Source organism: Mustela lutreola, chromosome 8 (assembly GCF_030435805.1).
Source record: "Mustela lutreola isolate mMusLut2 chromosome 8, mMusLut2.pri, whole genome shotgun sequence".
Classification (NCBI taxonomy): Eukaryota; Metazoa; Chordata; class Mammalia; order Carnivora; family Mustelidae; genus Mustela; species Mustela lutreola.
The window spans coordinates 6,248,153-6,262,035 of NC_081297.1; the positions used below are offsets into that span (position 1 = coordinate 6,248,153).

General features: G+C 56.8%; 1 protein-coding gene across 6 annotated transcripts in view; it reads left to right on the forward strand.

Annotated features, from left to right (window-relative positions):
- Nucleotides 1–6,270: 6,270 nt before the first annotated feature.
- Nucleotides 6,271–13,883, forward strand: part of PFKFB3 (6-phosphofructo-2-kinase/fructose-2,6-biphosphatase 3) — a 73,619-nt gene continuing 66,006 nt past the window's right edge. For 5 of the 6 annotated variants that reach the window (XM_059183752.1, XM_059183755.1, XM_059183753.1 and 2 more), the window contains exon 1: nt 6,271–6,420. In XM_059183752.1, the coding sequence (XP_059039735.1) occupies nt 6,282–6,420 (139 nt within the window). In that variant the 5' untranslated portion in view covers nt 6,271–6,281. Of the gene's footprint in view, nt 6,421–8,532; nt 8,573–13,883 lie in introns of those variants that run through there. The other variant, XM_059183757.1, reaches the window with a different exon arrangement.

Genomic DNA, 13,883 nt, shown 5'->3' on the forward strand with positions numbered 1-13,883 from the left:
AGGATTACTGGGGAAGGAGACTCTCTCTGAGCCAGGTCAGACTGATTTGGTGGGCACGGGAGACCCATGTCCTCAGGGCATTAGGCCAAGCCCCCCACCCCCCATAAACCTGTTGTCAGTTTGTACCCATTTATTCGGTTTAAAGATTTACTCTCTGTGGTGGGCAGGACCCCACACGGTTCCCCGGGATTCCTGGCCGGGCACACACAAAGCTTCCCGTTATTCAGTCTAACACTAATTCAGGTACTGCTGTGAAGAGAATTTGCAGATAAAATGAAGATCCCTGCTCAGCTGAGCTTAAGGGAGGGCGATGATCTGCACAGGCCTGAGCGCTTTAAGGCAGGGAGTTTCCCCCCAGGATCCCAGAAGAAGGGGTCAGAGGTCGAAGCGTGAGAAGCGATGGCCTATTTGGATGGCTGACTTGCAGAAGGGAGGAGACCACGTGGCAAGAAGGCAGGCGGCCCCTGGGAACCGAGAGGGGCCCCGGCTGACAGCCGGCAGGAGAAAAGGACTTTATTCTGCAGCCACGGGAGCTGAATTCTGCTCAAGGGAGTGAGCTTGGAAGCAGGGTTTTCCTCCAGCCTCCGGATGGGCGCTCCGCCTGTGACCATGATTCCAGCCTCGTGAGACCCTGAACGGAGACCCCAGTCTCGCTGCGAGACTTCCGACCTACAGACTCGAGCGTCAGTACGTGGTATTTTAAGTCACTGCATAGCCGAAATGCTGCTCCTCGTGCTGCTGGAAATTAGGCCGTTCCCATCTTTAATGGTAATTAGTAGCTGATTACACAGCCAAATCAGTTTGGGAGTTCTCTCATTTACTGAGTTCTGCAGCCTCTATAATTACTTTTTTAAGGTTTTTTTTTTTTTAACTTTTTATTTTGAATTTCAAAACAAAAATATTGCAAAGAGGACAAAGAATCTCCCCCCCCCCCCAATTCCCCAGATGTTACAGCAGCGGAGTACAGTCACCTGAATCCGGAGATTAATATTGGCACAATACTATTCCTGTGTCACCCTCTGTCCTGCTAACGTCCCCGTGGGGGCGGGCACCATCCAGGTCAGCTCTTCCATTTAGCCTTCACACGTCTTCAGCTGCCTTTCAGCAAGAACACTTCCTCAGTCTCCTTGTCTTCCACGATTTTGACATTGTTGAAGAACTATTTGCCAGTAATTTTTGTAATGTCCTATATCTTCAGTGTCTCATGTGTCCTCAAGGTCCAGTTCAGGTGATGCGTTTGGGGCAAGAGCACTACCCGTGTGATGTGTCCTCCCCAGTGCATTATATCCAGAGGCACCTGAGGCCGACTGGGTCTATCACCGGAGACCTCAATGTTGATGATGTGCTCCAGGTGGCTTCCAGATTCCTCTGCCGTAAAGTCACCATCTTCACTTGATCATCCGTGATTACCTTGTAGGAGATACTATGAGGCCGTGCATCTCCTGCCCCCCACTGCACTACTGCTCGCTACTTTCAGCGCCCGCTCCGGGTCCTGCTTCTCCCGGAGATGATGAGGTCTGTGTTCTTCGCCCAAGGGTGACTTTTCTCGCTCCATGATTCCTTCTACATCTAGGATTCTAATCATTTCCATAAATTTTAGAATTTGTGAGGAAGATCTTTCCCTCCTTCACTAGGTATTTAGTGAGTGTTTTCTTTATTTATGTCAGTATAGACTCACGGATTCTCACTTTATTCTACGGGGCACGATCCGTTTCCACCACAGTTTCTTTTCTTGCTCGGACTGGCTCGGACGCGCCCTTTCAGCTCCGCTTCTGTGGCTTTTGCACATGCCCTCGTCATCTGTGGGTACCTCAGTGAAATAATTCCTTGGTTTCTGGCACCAGGAGGTGTTCTGGGCTCATCTGGTACTTCGCTGTTACAGCCCTCCAAGGTCTCTTGGTTCTTTCAGTCGGAGACTGGTATTGAGACACCAACAGCTGCGAGTTAGATGTGTCGTATAACTGCTTGTAATGTTTATGGTTTTCCCAATACTGTGGGTCACTGATTCATTCATAATTACACAGTGAGACACGTGTGCACCTGCACATGTGCACGCACACACACTCACATGTTGGTAATGGGCAGGTGAGGAGCTCATCCCCAGGCAGCAGGATTTCCTTTGTCCCACGCGACCCCGTGGAAGCTCAGCGCCCATTCCTGGGCCGGCGCCCGGGCTCCACACTGCATCTCCCAGATGCTGCCCGTTGTTTCTCTCCTCTTCTGGGACCCTTCCCTCTCACTACCCCAGGGACCCTGCTTCCAGATCTACTACTACTACTACTAATAGCAGCAGCAGCAGCTACCTGTCATTGAGCACTTCTGCCCCACGCAAATGCAGTTTCACTGAACCCTGACAGCAGTCCGTGAAGATTGCATTATACCCATTTGACAGATAAGACAGTGAGGCACGAGAAGGCATGTCACAGAGCCTAGGAAGCCGGGCGAGGATTCTTAGCCCATCTCTTCTCCCCACCCCTGCTCTTTGTACGCACCCATCCTAGGGCTGGCTGGCTGTAGGTCATCTGTTGGCAGAACCCCAGGAGCAGGAAAGCTTAAGACAGCAGGAGCTTTAAACTTCGGGGAGCATACATGCCAAGGGGCATAGAGTAGGGGGCGGGGGATGCCCGGAGGTGGGGACAGCCCCCACTGGACTCCACATTGGGGAACCTGGTAGAGGGGCCAGGGCTCTCAAGTACTGTATGCGCCCTGGTGGTCCCTGTCCCCAGGCACGCCTCTTCCTTCCTCCTTCACATACTGCCCCACTGTTCCCTGGCCCCTCTTCCTATGGCCTGAATTCCTTCATTGCAGACAAAACCTCACATTCTATAACTAGAGAAGAAAGGCTTGAAAATGCAAATGCCTACCTAGGGAGGGCCGAGGGAGGGAGGGGTTTCCAGGCTAGAAAGTGTGAGATCTTTTCTTCTTGAGTGTTGTCACCCTCCCTTTGGAGAGGGCATGAAAGCCTTTGGTTTGGCCTAGGAACTGGGAAAGTCATCTGGGAGGAGGGCCCTTTGCTTCCTGCACTGAGACCACCAGAGGCTCTGGGCCTGGCCCTTCCTGCCTCAAGAGCCTGGGGTGGGGGCTGGCACCCAGCGGGTCATCGATGCCAGAGGAGGGGGTGGCTCGTGCCCCAGGTGAAGGGATCCCCAATTGTGATCCAGTGCTCGGGGGCCCTCACCCCACAGCCCAGTTCCGTGCCCCTCTCTGGGTCTCTTAGTGCAGGACGGCCCTGAGCGGACTGGGGACATCCTGATCAACCGAGAAGCTTGCTCCCGTGCACATTCTTGCACTGCGCTCTGGACTTAGTAAATCAGAAACTGCCCCGGCGGCCCAGCCCTTGTCACAGTCCCCGCCCTCCAGCCTGCTCTCCGGGCCCCCACGCTGGAGCGCGCCCTGGTCCTCAGGACCTCAGTGACCAGACGATGCTATTGAGGGCGACCGTCCTACAGGGACAGTAACTGGGGCCTTGGAGGAACGACAGCCCTCGCAGTTTCCCCTCGCGCTTCCAGCCACTAGGCGAGAGCCTCGGGCCACACTCTGCTGTGAGGAGAGCTCCACGGAAGAGCGGGGTTAAGTCAACAGTCATTAGACTGACACAGTCGGAAGTTCAAGTTCGGAGAGTAGTGACAGAATGATGGCACCCCATGGCTCGTACTGCCTCGTTGACAGCACCTGGAATATATTCCTCATTTTAAATCATTTCATCTCTTGCCTCCGTGTCCAACACCGAAGACCGCATCCCCCTACCCCAGCCCCTTTTCCCAGCCCATCCTGGGGCCTGGTTGCCATGAGCTCGTTCTTGAGCAAATCCGATTTTTCAGGCCGTTTGATTCTCTCTTGTGTGAACTTGCCGAGGCCGTTCCCTCCCTGGTGCCGAGGACAAGCAGAAACACCCTCCCAGTTGTGAAACGTCCACGGCAACCCGGCTGGCGCGCTCTGCTTGGGAGCCAAAGAGCAAGTGTCCCGGGATTACCCACAGCACCGGAGAGGGCCACTCTCCTGCGCGACAGAAGCAAGACAGCGGCGAGTCCCATGCCTTTGTTCGCCCACAGGGCGACACTCCAAGGGGAGAGATCAGGCTCCGTGGGCCCGAACCGCTTTTCCTCACAAGGCTGCTGATACCACCTGTGTGCGGTTCCCACACCAACAGGCCATTTCTCGGTCCTGCCATTCGGTTCAGTTCTGACGTGACTCCCTGGAGTCAGCAGACCCCACAGGGTGGGGAAGGGCTCGGTTCCACAAGACTTCAGATGCCAATGCCACGACTGCGTGCCCGGGTACCCACTCTTCTGTCCGACTTGACTATGAAGTCAGGGGTCCCCACAACTTTCCCTCCTTCGGGTCTGAGAATTTGCTAGAACGGCTCCCAGAGCTCAGAAAAGTGCCTTATTTGGTATTATCAGTTTATTATAAAGGATACAACTCATGGAACAGGAGAGACGCTGAGGACAAGGTCAGGAGGGCAGAGGTGTGTGGACCTCCCACGCCCCGAGCATGCCTCCCTCCCGGCACCTCCCCGTGCTCACCGACGCGGAAGCGCTCTGAACCCTGTCATTTCGGGGGCTTTATGAGTGTTCATTACGTTGGCATGACGGACCACTGGCGATCCGACTCCATTTCCAGCCCCTCTGCCCTCCTGGAGGTAGACCACCTGGAGGCGGTATCCAAAGTTCCAACCCTCCCGGCACGATGCAGTCTTTCTGGCCACCAGGCCTCACCCGAAGCTGCCTACATGCCCTGCCCCAGCAGTCCTTTCACGGACAAACACTCCCTCATTCCTGCGCAGATTCCAAGGGTCTTGGGAACCGCGTGCCAGGAACTGGGGACAAAGACCAAATGTACTTTTCTTACTGTATCACAGGCACGTGAGTCCACAGACAATGAAGGAAAGGTGCTGAGTACAAGGAAGAAAGGCCCACCCACCTCAAAGTGCGTGTCCTCTGGCTTCACTGAGACGAGAAGTCTTGCCCCCTGTATCTGGCCTGAGATAAAATCGGCTTTCCTTGCACGTGAGTCCAAGGAGTAAAGTGCAAGTTCACCGAGTGTTACAGTGGTGGCAGGGAAACGAGCAGAGGGAGTTGACAGTCTCTCAGTGCACTGAATCTGGCACCCCCCCCCCCCATCTCTCACTTCCTTTTCCTCTTGCACAGACTGACACCCACACCCATGAGGCCTGTGGCACAGGAGCTGAGGTCTGAGAGCTCCTGATCCCAGACTCCAGCCAACCCTGTGCAACAGTGTCTTTGCAGAAGGCTCCACCGGGGCTGTGTCCCAAGCCAACTGACAATACCTTGTCTGAACTAACAATTACTTCCCTCTCCCCAGACAGTGGCTTCCTCCGAATGGGGGCAGGAGTCTGGACTACTACCCATAAAAGAGAGCAGGCCTGGAAACTGATTCTAAGAAATGATTAAGTATAGACAACCCACTGGGTTTTCAGTTCACCTGGATGGATTTTTTTACTACCTAATGGGGAAATTGCTATTTGCACGAGCGTCTTAAGTATTAGATCAGGAGATTGTTCGTCACATCATTTCTTCAAATTGCAGTAGAAAATAGCACTTTCCACAGGCATTAACTCAGCCTGTGAGGTATCCGATCCCATCAAATAACGAAGTAGTTCCCAGGCGCTGGCCTCTACAGAGGCCGAATGAGTAGTGATGCGCGGAATGGCGGCCTTCCTCCATCGCTCTAGGCTACAGCTCCTCGAGTCCCATTATTTTTTTTTATTATTTTTGACATATTTAACCATCTACGTGTGAGGTGCGGCTCCAGGTTCCCGGGAAACAGCAGGGACCAAAGGAGAAAAGTAGAATGTTCGACAGAGGTGGTCATTGCTGGTTTGGTGGGGGTGTGTGGGTGGGGGGGGTGGTTAGTAATAAAGGCGGCAGGAGCCCAGGAGTGGGAAGGCTTGAGGGTTTCGAAGGAGGGTGGCCAGGGAGCCTCCCAGAGACGCACTGGTAGGGGGGACTCCCTGCGCCCTCGCTTCATTTCAGTTCCAGCCAGCGCAGCCCCTTGAGCCGTCCCCCTGCGCGCGACGGATGAGCGCGGGGCACAGTCCCCAGACCCTTCCTGGGAGGGCGTCCCCAACCGCCCGCGGGGGCCGACCGGCGGGCGCGACGCCGCCCCTGCTCCTGAGGGGCTGGTGGGCGGCCCCGGGCGCGCCGGGAGCGCAGGGGTTAAGCGGCTTCCGCCGGGCCCGCCCCGGAGCCTGCGCCGCCCGCCGCCCGCCGCGCCGCGGTTCCTCCCTCCGGCTGTGACGCGCCCCGCTTTGCCCAAATATGTCCCGTCCCCCCACCCCCCGCCCTCGCCCGGCCAGGGCGCCCCCGAGCCGCGGGGCTGCCACTCGGACGTCGCCCGGCCTCGGAGTCCCGGGCCGGCCCCACGGGGCGCCCCCCTCCGCGATGCCCTTCAGGAAAGGTAGGCGCCGTCCCCGCGAGCCCACCGGCCCGCGCGCCGCGGGGTCCCCCGCGCCCCCCGGGTCCGCCCTGCCCTCGGGCTCGCCGCGCCCGCCGCCCCTCCGCGCCGCCCCTGCCGCCGCCGCACGTGCCCGCGCCGGAGCCGGAGCGAGCGGCGCGACTTGGAAGCAGCCCCGGGGCGCGCGGCGTTCAAGTTCGCGGAGCGGCGGGAGCGGGTTCGCGCGCGGACCCGCGGCCTGGGGGCCCTCGGGGGCGGCCGCGTCGCCGCGTGGGGTCCGGGTCGCGCGCTCCGGCTGCAGGCTGAGTCTGGGGGAGGGTCGGCCGCGGGCGCGCGGGTGGGGAAGGCAGGTCTGTGTGCGAGTCCTGCCCGCGCCTTTCTCTGCCCTCCGACTGCTGGGCAGCAGCCCTCGGGCCGCCCCGGAGCCTGTTCTACCGGACAGGAGTAGGGACGCCGCACGGGGACCGGTGGGACAGGGCACAGAAGAGCAAACCGATGGGAGGCGGTGGGCCTGGCCACGGAAGGTGCCCTCCAGCCGGACCTTCCCTCCGGGGCCCCTGCATGGAGCGCCGCCCGCCCCCCGCCCACCTGCAGGCCTTTAGGCTCTTGCACTGGGACCGTCCCCTCTGCAGGGGGGCGTGGTGGGCGCACAGGGCCTGTTAGCAAGCCCCGGATGCTCCTATGCCCCCCCCCCCCGCCCCGAAAGGGGCCCCCGTTGTCTTTATTTGGCCTCATATTGCGGGCAGGTGATGGAGGCCCTGATGCTCCCAAGTCCGCGCAGGGCTCCGCTGGAAGGCTGGCCCGGGGGTGGAGAGGAAGACTCGGTTTTACTTGGCGCCGACTCCTTCCTGTTTTATGGGGGCCGGGAGAGGCTTGAGCTCCGTTGTCCCCCTGTCCCTCAGAACCCAAGGCTTCTGCACCCCCACCCGCGTCCCGTGGCCTGGCGAGAAGTGAGAGCAGGCCTCCCCTCCCGCCGCGGTGCCTGGGACTGAGCTGGGTGGGCCTCTCCTTGCCTCCATCCCTGTGCTCCTGCCCTCTCTTCCCTTCCCTCCCAACCCAGATTAGTAGGTTGATGCTGTGGTTGCCCGTGTAGCCCCGTTGGCCTTTGTCCTGTAAACAGAGGTTGCTAAGATGCCACTAGGAGCTCCTGGTTGGGAAGGGGGATGGTTGGCACTCCTTGTTCTTTGGGGATGGTGAGAGGTGAGGTGACTGCTTCTGAGAGCGGGGCCGGAGCGCTCCTTGGGGTCCTCGGGCAGCTGCTGACGTCCGGGGTTGATGTCCTCGGGGTCTCCCCAATTCCCCGTATAGCATGGTGCTCACACCTGACGGCATTTAGCGGCCGTGGGAACAGTCTCAGCTGTGCCAAGTTCACCCCTTCTTCGAACTTGCTTCCTTGCGGTCTCTGCTGGCAAAGTCCCAGGAGGCTTGTCCCAGCACTTGCTGGGGGGACAAGAGGAGCGGGCTTTTGCATCAAGGAGGGAAGAAATACCTGGGCTGCCGAATGACGTTTCATGCGTGGAGATTGCACTGGATGACGGCACTGATCCATCATACAGGACCAGACGTTCGCAAACTGCTAGATGTTAGGCTTTTTTCTTTTTTTAATCTGAAGAGAACATGGCCGGAGGAAAAACACCGTTCCTCCATTCTGTGGATGCCAATTCCTGAAGGTCCCAGGCTGTGAGAAACAGTCCTGGCTGGGTGTTCTGGAAGCTCCGGCGGTCAGCCAGGGCAGGGACCCTGGAGGGCTTGGAGTCCAAGGAGGGACTTGCACTTAACTGAGTTGTGCTCTCCTATCTCGAAGGAAGCACGGGTGGGAACTGTGGGGAGACAGGTCTGTGCTGTGCGGTGATAGGACGTCATCTGGAGCTGCTGGAGGGGGAAAGGCCTGCCTGCGAGGGGACCTCAGCGCTCTGTCCCTGAAACTGTCCAGGTGGGGGAGACTTGAGTGAGTGCAGATACTCTTTCATGTCTTTTTGGGCTTTCTATTCAAAGAAAGTAATTTAAAAAATAGGAAAAGACTTGCCTGCTCTCTGCCCCTCCCCGCCCCAAGACGAACAGAAGCTGGCCGGAGAAGGACTTCCTTCTAGCTAACCTCTAGAACGTTCCTGGACCGCTCACTCCCTTCCCATGACGTGTTTCTGTGCCCTGACAGGTAAGACCTTGGGATCAAGAGGTCAGAGGCCTGGTGAGAAGCACGGGGCATGCTTGCGTATGGGGGTGAGCTGAGAAAAATTGAAAGCATTATTACAGAGGTTTGGGTGGGGTCTAGAAAAGCCAAAGAAGAGAGTACAGGACCCTGGGCATCACCACCCCAGCCTGAAGGGCTGAGGAGCCTGTGGCCTAATCTGTGGCCTGATCGCAGATGACCTTCCCTTAAGGATTCCTCCAGAGAACAAACTGGGCTAGTCAGCCCCTCTGCCCCTCCCTTTCTCTGACCTCAGGGCATTGGCCCATGAATTTGCTTGCATTGTCCGCCCACTGGGATGCAGAACTGGGCAGACCCTCCTCTTGTGGAGGGTGGATACGGTGAGACAAACAGATAAGCAGCCCAGGGTCTTAGGTGTTGGTCCTGTGTCTTGAGTGTGTGAGGAATGCGCCTGGTATCTCCTGAGTGCGGAGAATGCAGAGTTCAGAGATTGCATGCCACGCCCGGTTCATTCATTCCTTCATCTGTTCTCTAGATTGAGTGCTTGTAGACACCAGGCACACGGGAGGTGCTGGTTGGGTAAGACCTGGCAGTTCCCTCCCTGTAGGGAGACCTCCACAGTCTGTCTCCCCAACTGTAGCTCTGTAGCTCTGTAGCTCTGTAGCACTCCACAGTGCTACAGTCAGGCAGGCAGAAAGCCCCGAGTGTCACTGGATGAACAGACGTGACTGAGACCGGGCAGCAGTGACCGTCCCCCTCCAGGCAGGTGGGGATGAAATGTGAGCACTTACTTCTCTTCTTGGACGGTTCCAGGGTGATGGTGGCCATGGTGGGGAACAGGGTTCAGTCCTCCGCCACGTGGCTTGGAGAAGTTGGCCTTGAGGTTGGTTTGAGTCAGAGGAGGAGATGTGCTACCATGAGAACGAGAGGCGGGTGGGCAGGAAAAGCTTAGGCCGTGTTCCCACAGGAAGACCACAGCTGGCCGGGGAAAGCCAGGCCGAGCTGTGCGGGAAGGCTCAGGGAGTTCTCCCTCGACACCCTTCTCCTGTGATTCGTGCGTGGCTCTGTTCGGAGGCTGGGGTCTTGATGAAATTCTCAAGGGCCCTTTCTGGTTGACAAGTCTGTAACACTGCCTTCAGAGAGTAGGGTACCAAGTATCCTAGCACCCCCCCCCCCCCCCCCGCCTTCAGAGGGGCCAGGGAAATAGTGGGTGGAGGTCCTGCCTGATGGTCAGAAGCCAAACTGACATTACCGAGCTCCCTCTATGCCCCGGGTGCTCCCCGTGTGTGCACCTACCTCCCAGCTGCCCTCTGATGCACGTGGCCTTGTGTCCACTGTACAGATGAGGACACGTGGGTCACAGGGGTTATGTGGCTTCTCTGGTTCCCTCCTCACGCTGTGTGGTGAACAGGGCTGGGAGGCAGCCCCTGCATTGTGCTTTCCAGCACGGCCCATGATGGGATCAGACAGGAGGGAATGTGGAGTCTGACCGCTGCCCGGCAGCCGATAAGTCCGCCATTAGGAACCAGCTACTCCTTTCACGTTGGCTGTGAGCAGAGAGACAGACGAAGGGGACTGACTCATCGGGATCCTTGAGAGATCAATGCAGGTGGGTCCTGCCCAGGAAAACCCCAGCCTTCTGCCTCTCCTCGGGTGGCCCCAGGACAGTGCTGTCACTCGTGCTGATCCCATAACCCCGGCTGGTGTCGCAGAGCTGAGGGGGCCAGCCAGGTGACAGGCCACAGCTGCTTGCTGAGCTGACAGGTGCCTGCTGGGTACTGAGTTTCAGGGATGATGAGGGAACAGAAGCAAAACCCCAGTACCACCATCACAAGGGATACAGTCCCTTCAGAACCTGCGACTCAACCACGGGCAGCAGGAAGGGAATCAATTGCATTTCTTATGATTTTGCTACCTGGGGTCAGCAATTTTGGACTGGAAGCCCTTGGATCTCTCCTTTTCTCTCGAGTTCCCCAGTGGCCGTGCAGAGAGCAGATCCTGAAAAGACCGTCTCTAGGAGGGGCTGGGCTGGTGCCGTCCTGGACGGCCTGGGCTCTCGCTCTGCATGCTGGGTGTCTGTGTCCCCGGGCTGGATCCTGGGTGCGTTCTCCTCCCCTGGGGCCCAGCGGCTTACTGGATAAGGTTAGGGCTCCCTGGGCATTTCGGGGCTCTGTTCCTGATGTGACTGCAGTGTGTCCCTGACCCTTCCCCAAGGAAGGGGACCCAGGGGTGATGTGTATGAAAACACCATGGCATTGGGGAGAAAACACTGGCCCGGGAACTCGGAGACCAGGTAGTGACAGGCCCACTGTGTCAGGTACTGGCTGGTTATCTCAAGCCGTTTGTGAGCATATGGGCTCAGTTTACCCATCAGGAAAAAGAAGGTGTGAACTAAGATTCCCTCCAAATCTGATTCAGTGCCCTCTAATCACTGGTCACACAGACACGGAGTGTCCCAAGCTTCTTGGCCAAGCTGGCTTCAGGGGACAGCAGGGATCCCCTTCGGGGGTCATGGGTACAGAAACTTCGTTTTCCTATGGAAAGAACCAGACCCCGTGGCTCTCACTCCTGGCCACACATTTGGATTAACCAGGGAGCTTTTTAAAAAGTCTGATGCACCAGAAATTCTGGTGTAATAGTTTGGGTTGATGCATGGACAGACATTTTCATGGAACAGTACCTATCCCAGAATAGATAGTACACTGTGATATTTTGTCATCTGTTCCATTTCATTAAAAAGGACTATGGTCTGCTTCCAGTAAATTGATTTCAAGGCCACTAGTGGGGAGTGACGCACTGCCTTAAAGGACCGTCCTCGCGTGATTGCTCTCGAGCGGAGGCTGGGAAATGGTAAGCCGCATTTCCCAGACTCCCTTGCAGCTAGGGCTCTGAGTGTGATTTGGGATCTTCGGTGAGATCCGAGTGGTCATGCTTCAAGGCTTCTGGTAGGTATGCCGTGGGGGCATCTGGCCTCTCCTGGGGGCTTTCTGAACCAGGAGGCCTTGGGAGGAAGCAGAGAGTCTGGATGAAGGGAAGGAGCCCCCACGCACAGTCAGCCATCTGCAAGGGCCACATTTCCCTGGGGACATTCACAAAATAACCATTTGGGGGAACACAAGGAAAGGGAGGGTTATAGACTCGGCAGCTGAGGATGCTTAGTAGAAAAGGCAGAAAACACAGCTGGATGCCAGCCAGCTGTCCCTGCCTGCTGGTGCCTCTCCTAGCCGGTGGTGGTACCTCAGTCACTTCCCTGTGCCCTTCAGTCATTCAGCAAACATCTGTTCAGCGCCTGGTGGGCCAGGTGTGGGTGAAGAGCCGAGGGTACAGCAGGGACCACTACGGGCAAAGCTGCCTGCCTCCGTGGGACTTACATTGTAACGGGAGAAACAGACAGTAAATAGAGAAGTGAGTAAATACAGAGTGTGCCTAATGGGCCTGAATGCCATGGAGAGAAGTGAAGCAGGAAAGAGGAGGAGAGAGATGGGGGCAAGCGGCTGTTAACTAGGATGGTCACTATGGGGGCACATTTGGGTAGAGGCCGAAGGGAGTGTGGAGTGGACTGTGGAATATGTTAGGAGAGTGTTCTAGCAGGGGGAAGTGTAGGTGCAAAGGTCCTGTGGCCACAGTGGGCTGAGTGTTGGAAGCCAGTGGAGCTGGAGCCAAGTGTGTGTAGGACACCATTCAGAAGGGTAGCAGGGCAGATCTTGTAAATCAGGGCTCCTCTAAGGCCTTGGCCTCCAACTTGGGATGGGACAGGAAGCCCTTGGAGCGTTTAAGCAGAGAGGTGGCATGAATTAATTTTATACTGTAAGCCAAATATGCAGCATGTGGCTGCCTTCCTGAGCCTGATGTGCAGGATGATGAGGGTGAATCAGGGAGGCCAGCTGGGGGTCTGTTGGGCGAGGTCAGGGTGGGGAGGAACAGGTGGTCGTAAGGGGAGGTGCAGGGAGGCACAGACCGCAGGGTTTGAGAGGGGTTGGGTGTAGGCGAAGAGAAAAAATGAGTCACGGAGGACTCCTGCGGCTGCTCTAGGTGACCCGGAGGGGTGCTGAGGATACCGGTTGGTATCCTAACGGTTATGTGGCCAACAGGGGTGGGGGCCGGTGGGGGTCCGTGGAGTGACCGTTGACTAACCTACAAGAGTAGCGGATCTCCCCAGGCAGCGGTTCACTTTGTATCCATGGTTCCAGAGGCTTGGGGACTCAGCAAGGAGCATTCTAGGAAGATCTACCGTGTCAGGGCCAACTGCCGGACAGATACTTTATTTAGGAACAAGCCGGCTTTCAGAATCAGGGCCGAGTATTCTTGCCACACATGAGGGATTCTTCCCATTTTGATGTGTTTTACCCAAGGACGCTGCGCACGGATATGGTCCAAGCCGGGAGAGAAGCAGGGGTGGGTTTTCATGTGGCCGGGCTTTCTGTGTCAGTGGTACCCAACTGCTGGTTCATTTCTGTCCCTTCCTTGGTTTCCTTAGCCTGTGAAGGGCTCATTGGAGGGCAGGGAAAACTCTACTCCAGAAAGGCTTCCTGAACAAACTCAGCCCAGCCCTCAGCGGCCCCCCTTAGTCTCTTGGCCTAGGGGACCGACTCAGCCTGGTTTGCCCCGGATTTCCCCTGTCTGGCTTGGAAAATAGCAAAAAGCGCTCCTCGCTCCCGGGGCGGTTGGTCACCCCACCTGCCCCCAGCCAACCCCCGGGGGCCCCAGGCTCCCAGCCTCATTCAGAGAGACTGGTTTTAAAACCTCATTAACGTTTTGAACAACAAAAGGAAAGAACCCAACAAATGTTGCGGTCTGGCAGCCCGGAGCCTGGGGGGATCCGGAGACTGGGGGGATCCGTCTCAAAGCAGTTCTGCCAACAGACCTGTAAGAGAATCAAACGGGAATTTTGTCATCAATTTGCCACCTCGTCCTCGTGGGAAAGGGTTCTGAGTCTGCGCTTGGGCCGGGTTCTGTGGGAAAAACCTACAAGCTGAATGTCATGCTTTTATAACAAAAAAGTGCGTCAGTTGGCGCCGACTTTACCATGAATCACGTTTGCGGACCGTGAATGGAGAACAGAAGCAGGGCTCGACCTCAGGCTGGAACCACGTTTTGTGCAAATCCCGAATGGAAGCGCACTTTTTATTTGAAGTCATTTGAATGAAGCACAAGGTCATGTTGTCACGGTTGTTTTATAGGCCATTTCTTAACCTTATCAAACCTTATCAAAAAAATTCATTTTGGAGTACCTACTGATAAGTCGTAAATGGCCTGTCAAAAAAATCATAATCCACGCGACAGAAGAACCAACTGTCCCGGGCGGCGAGATGGTCCT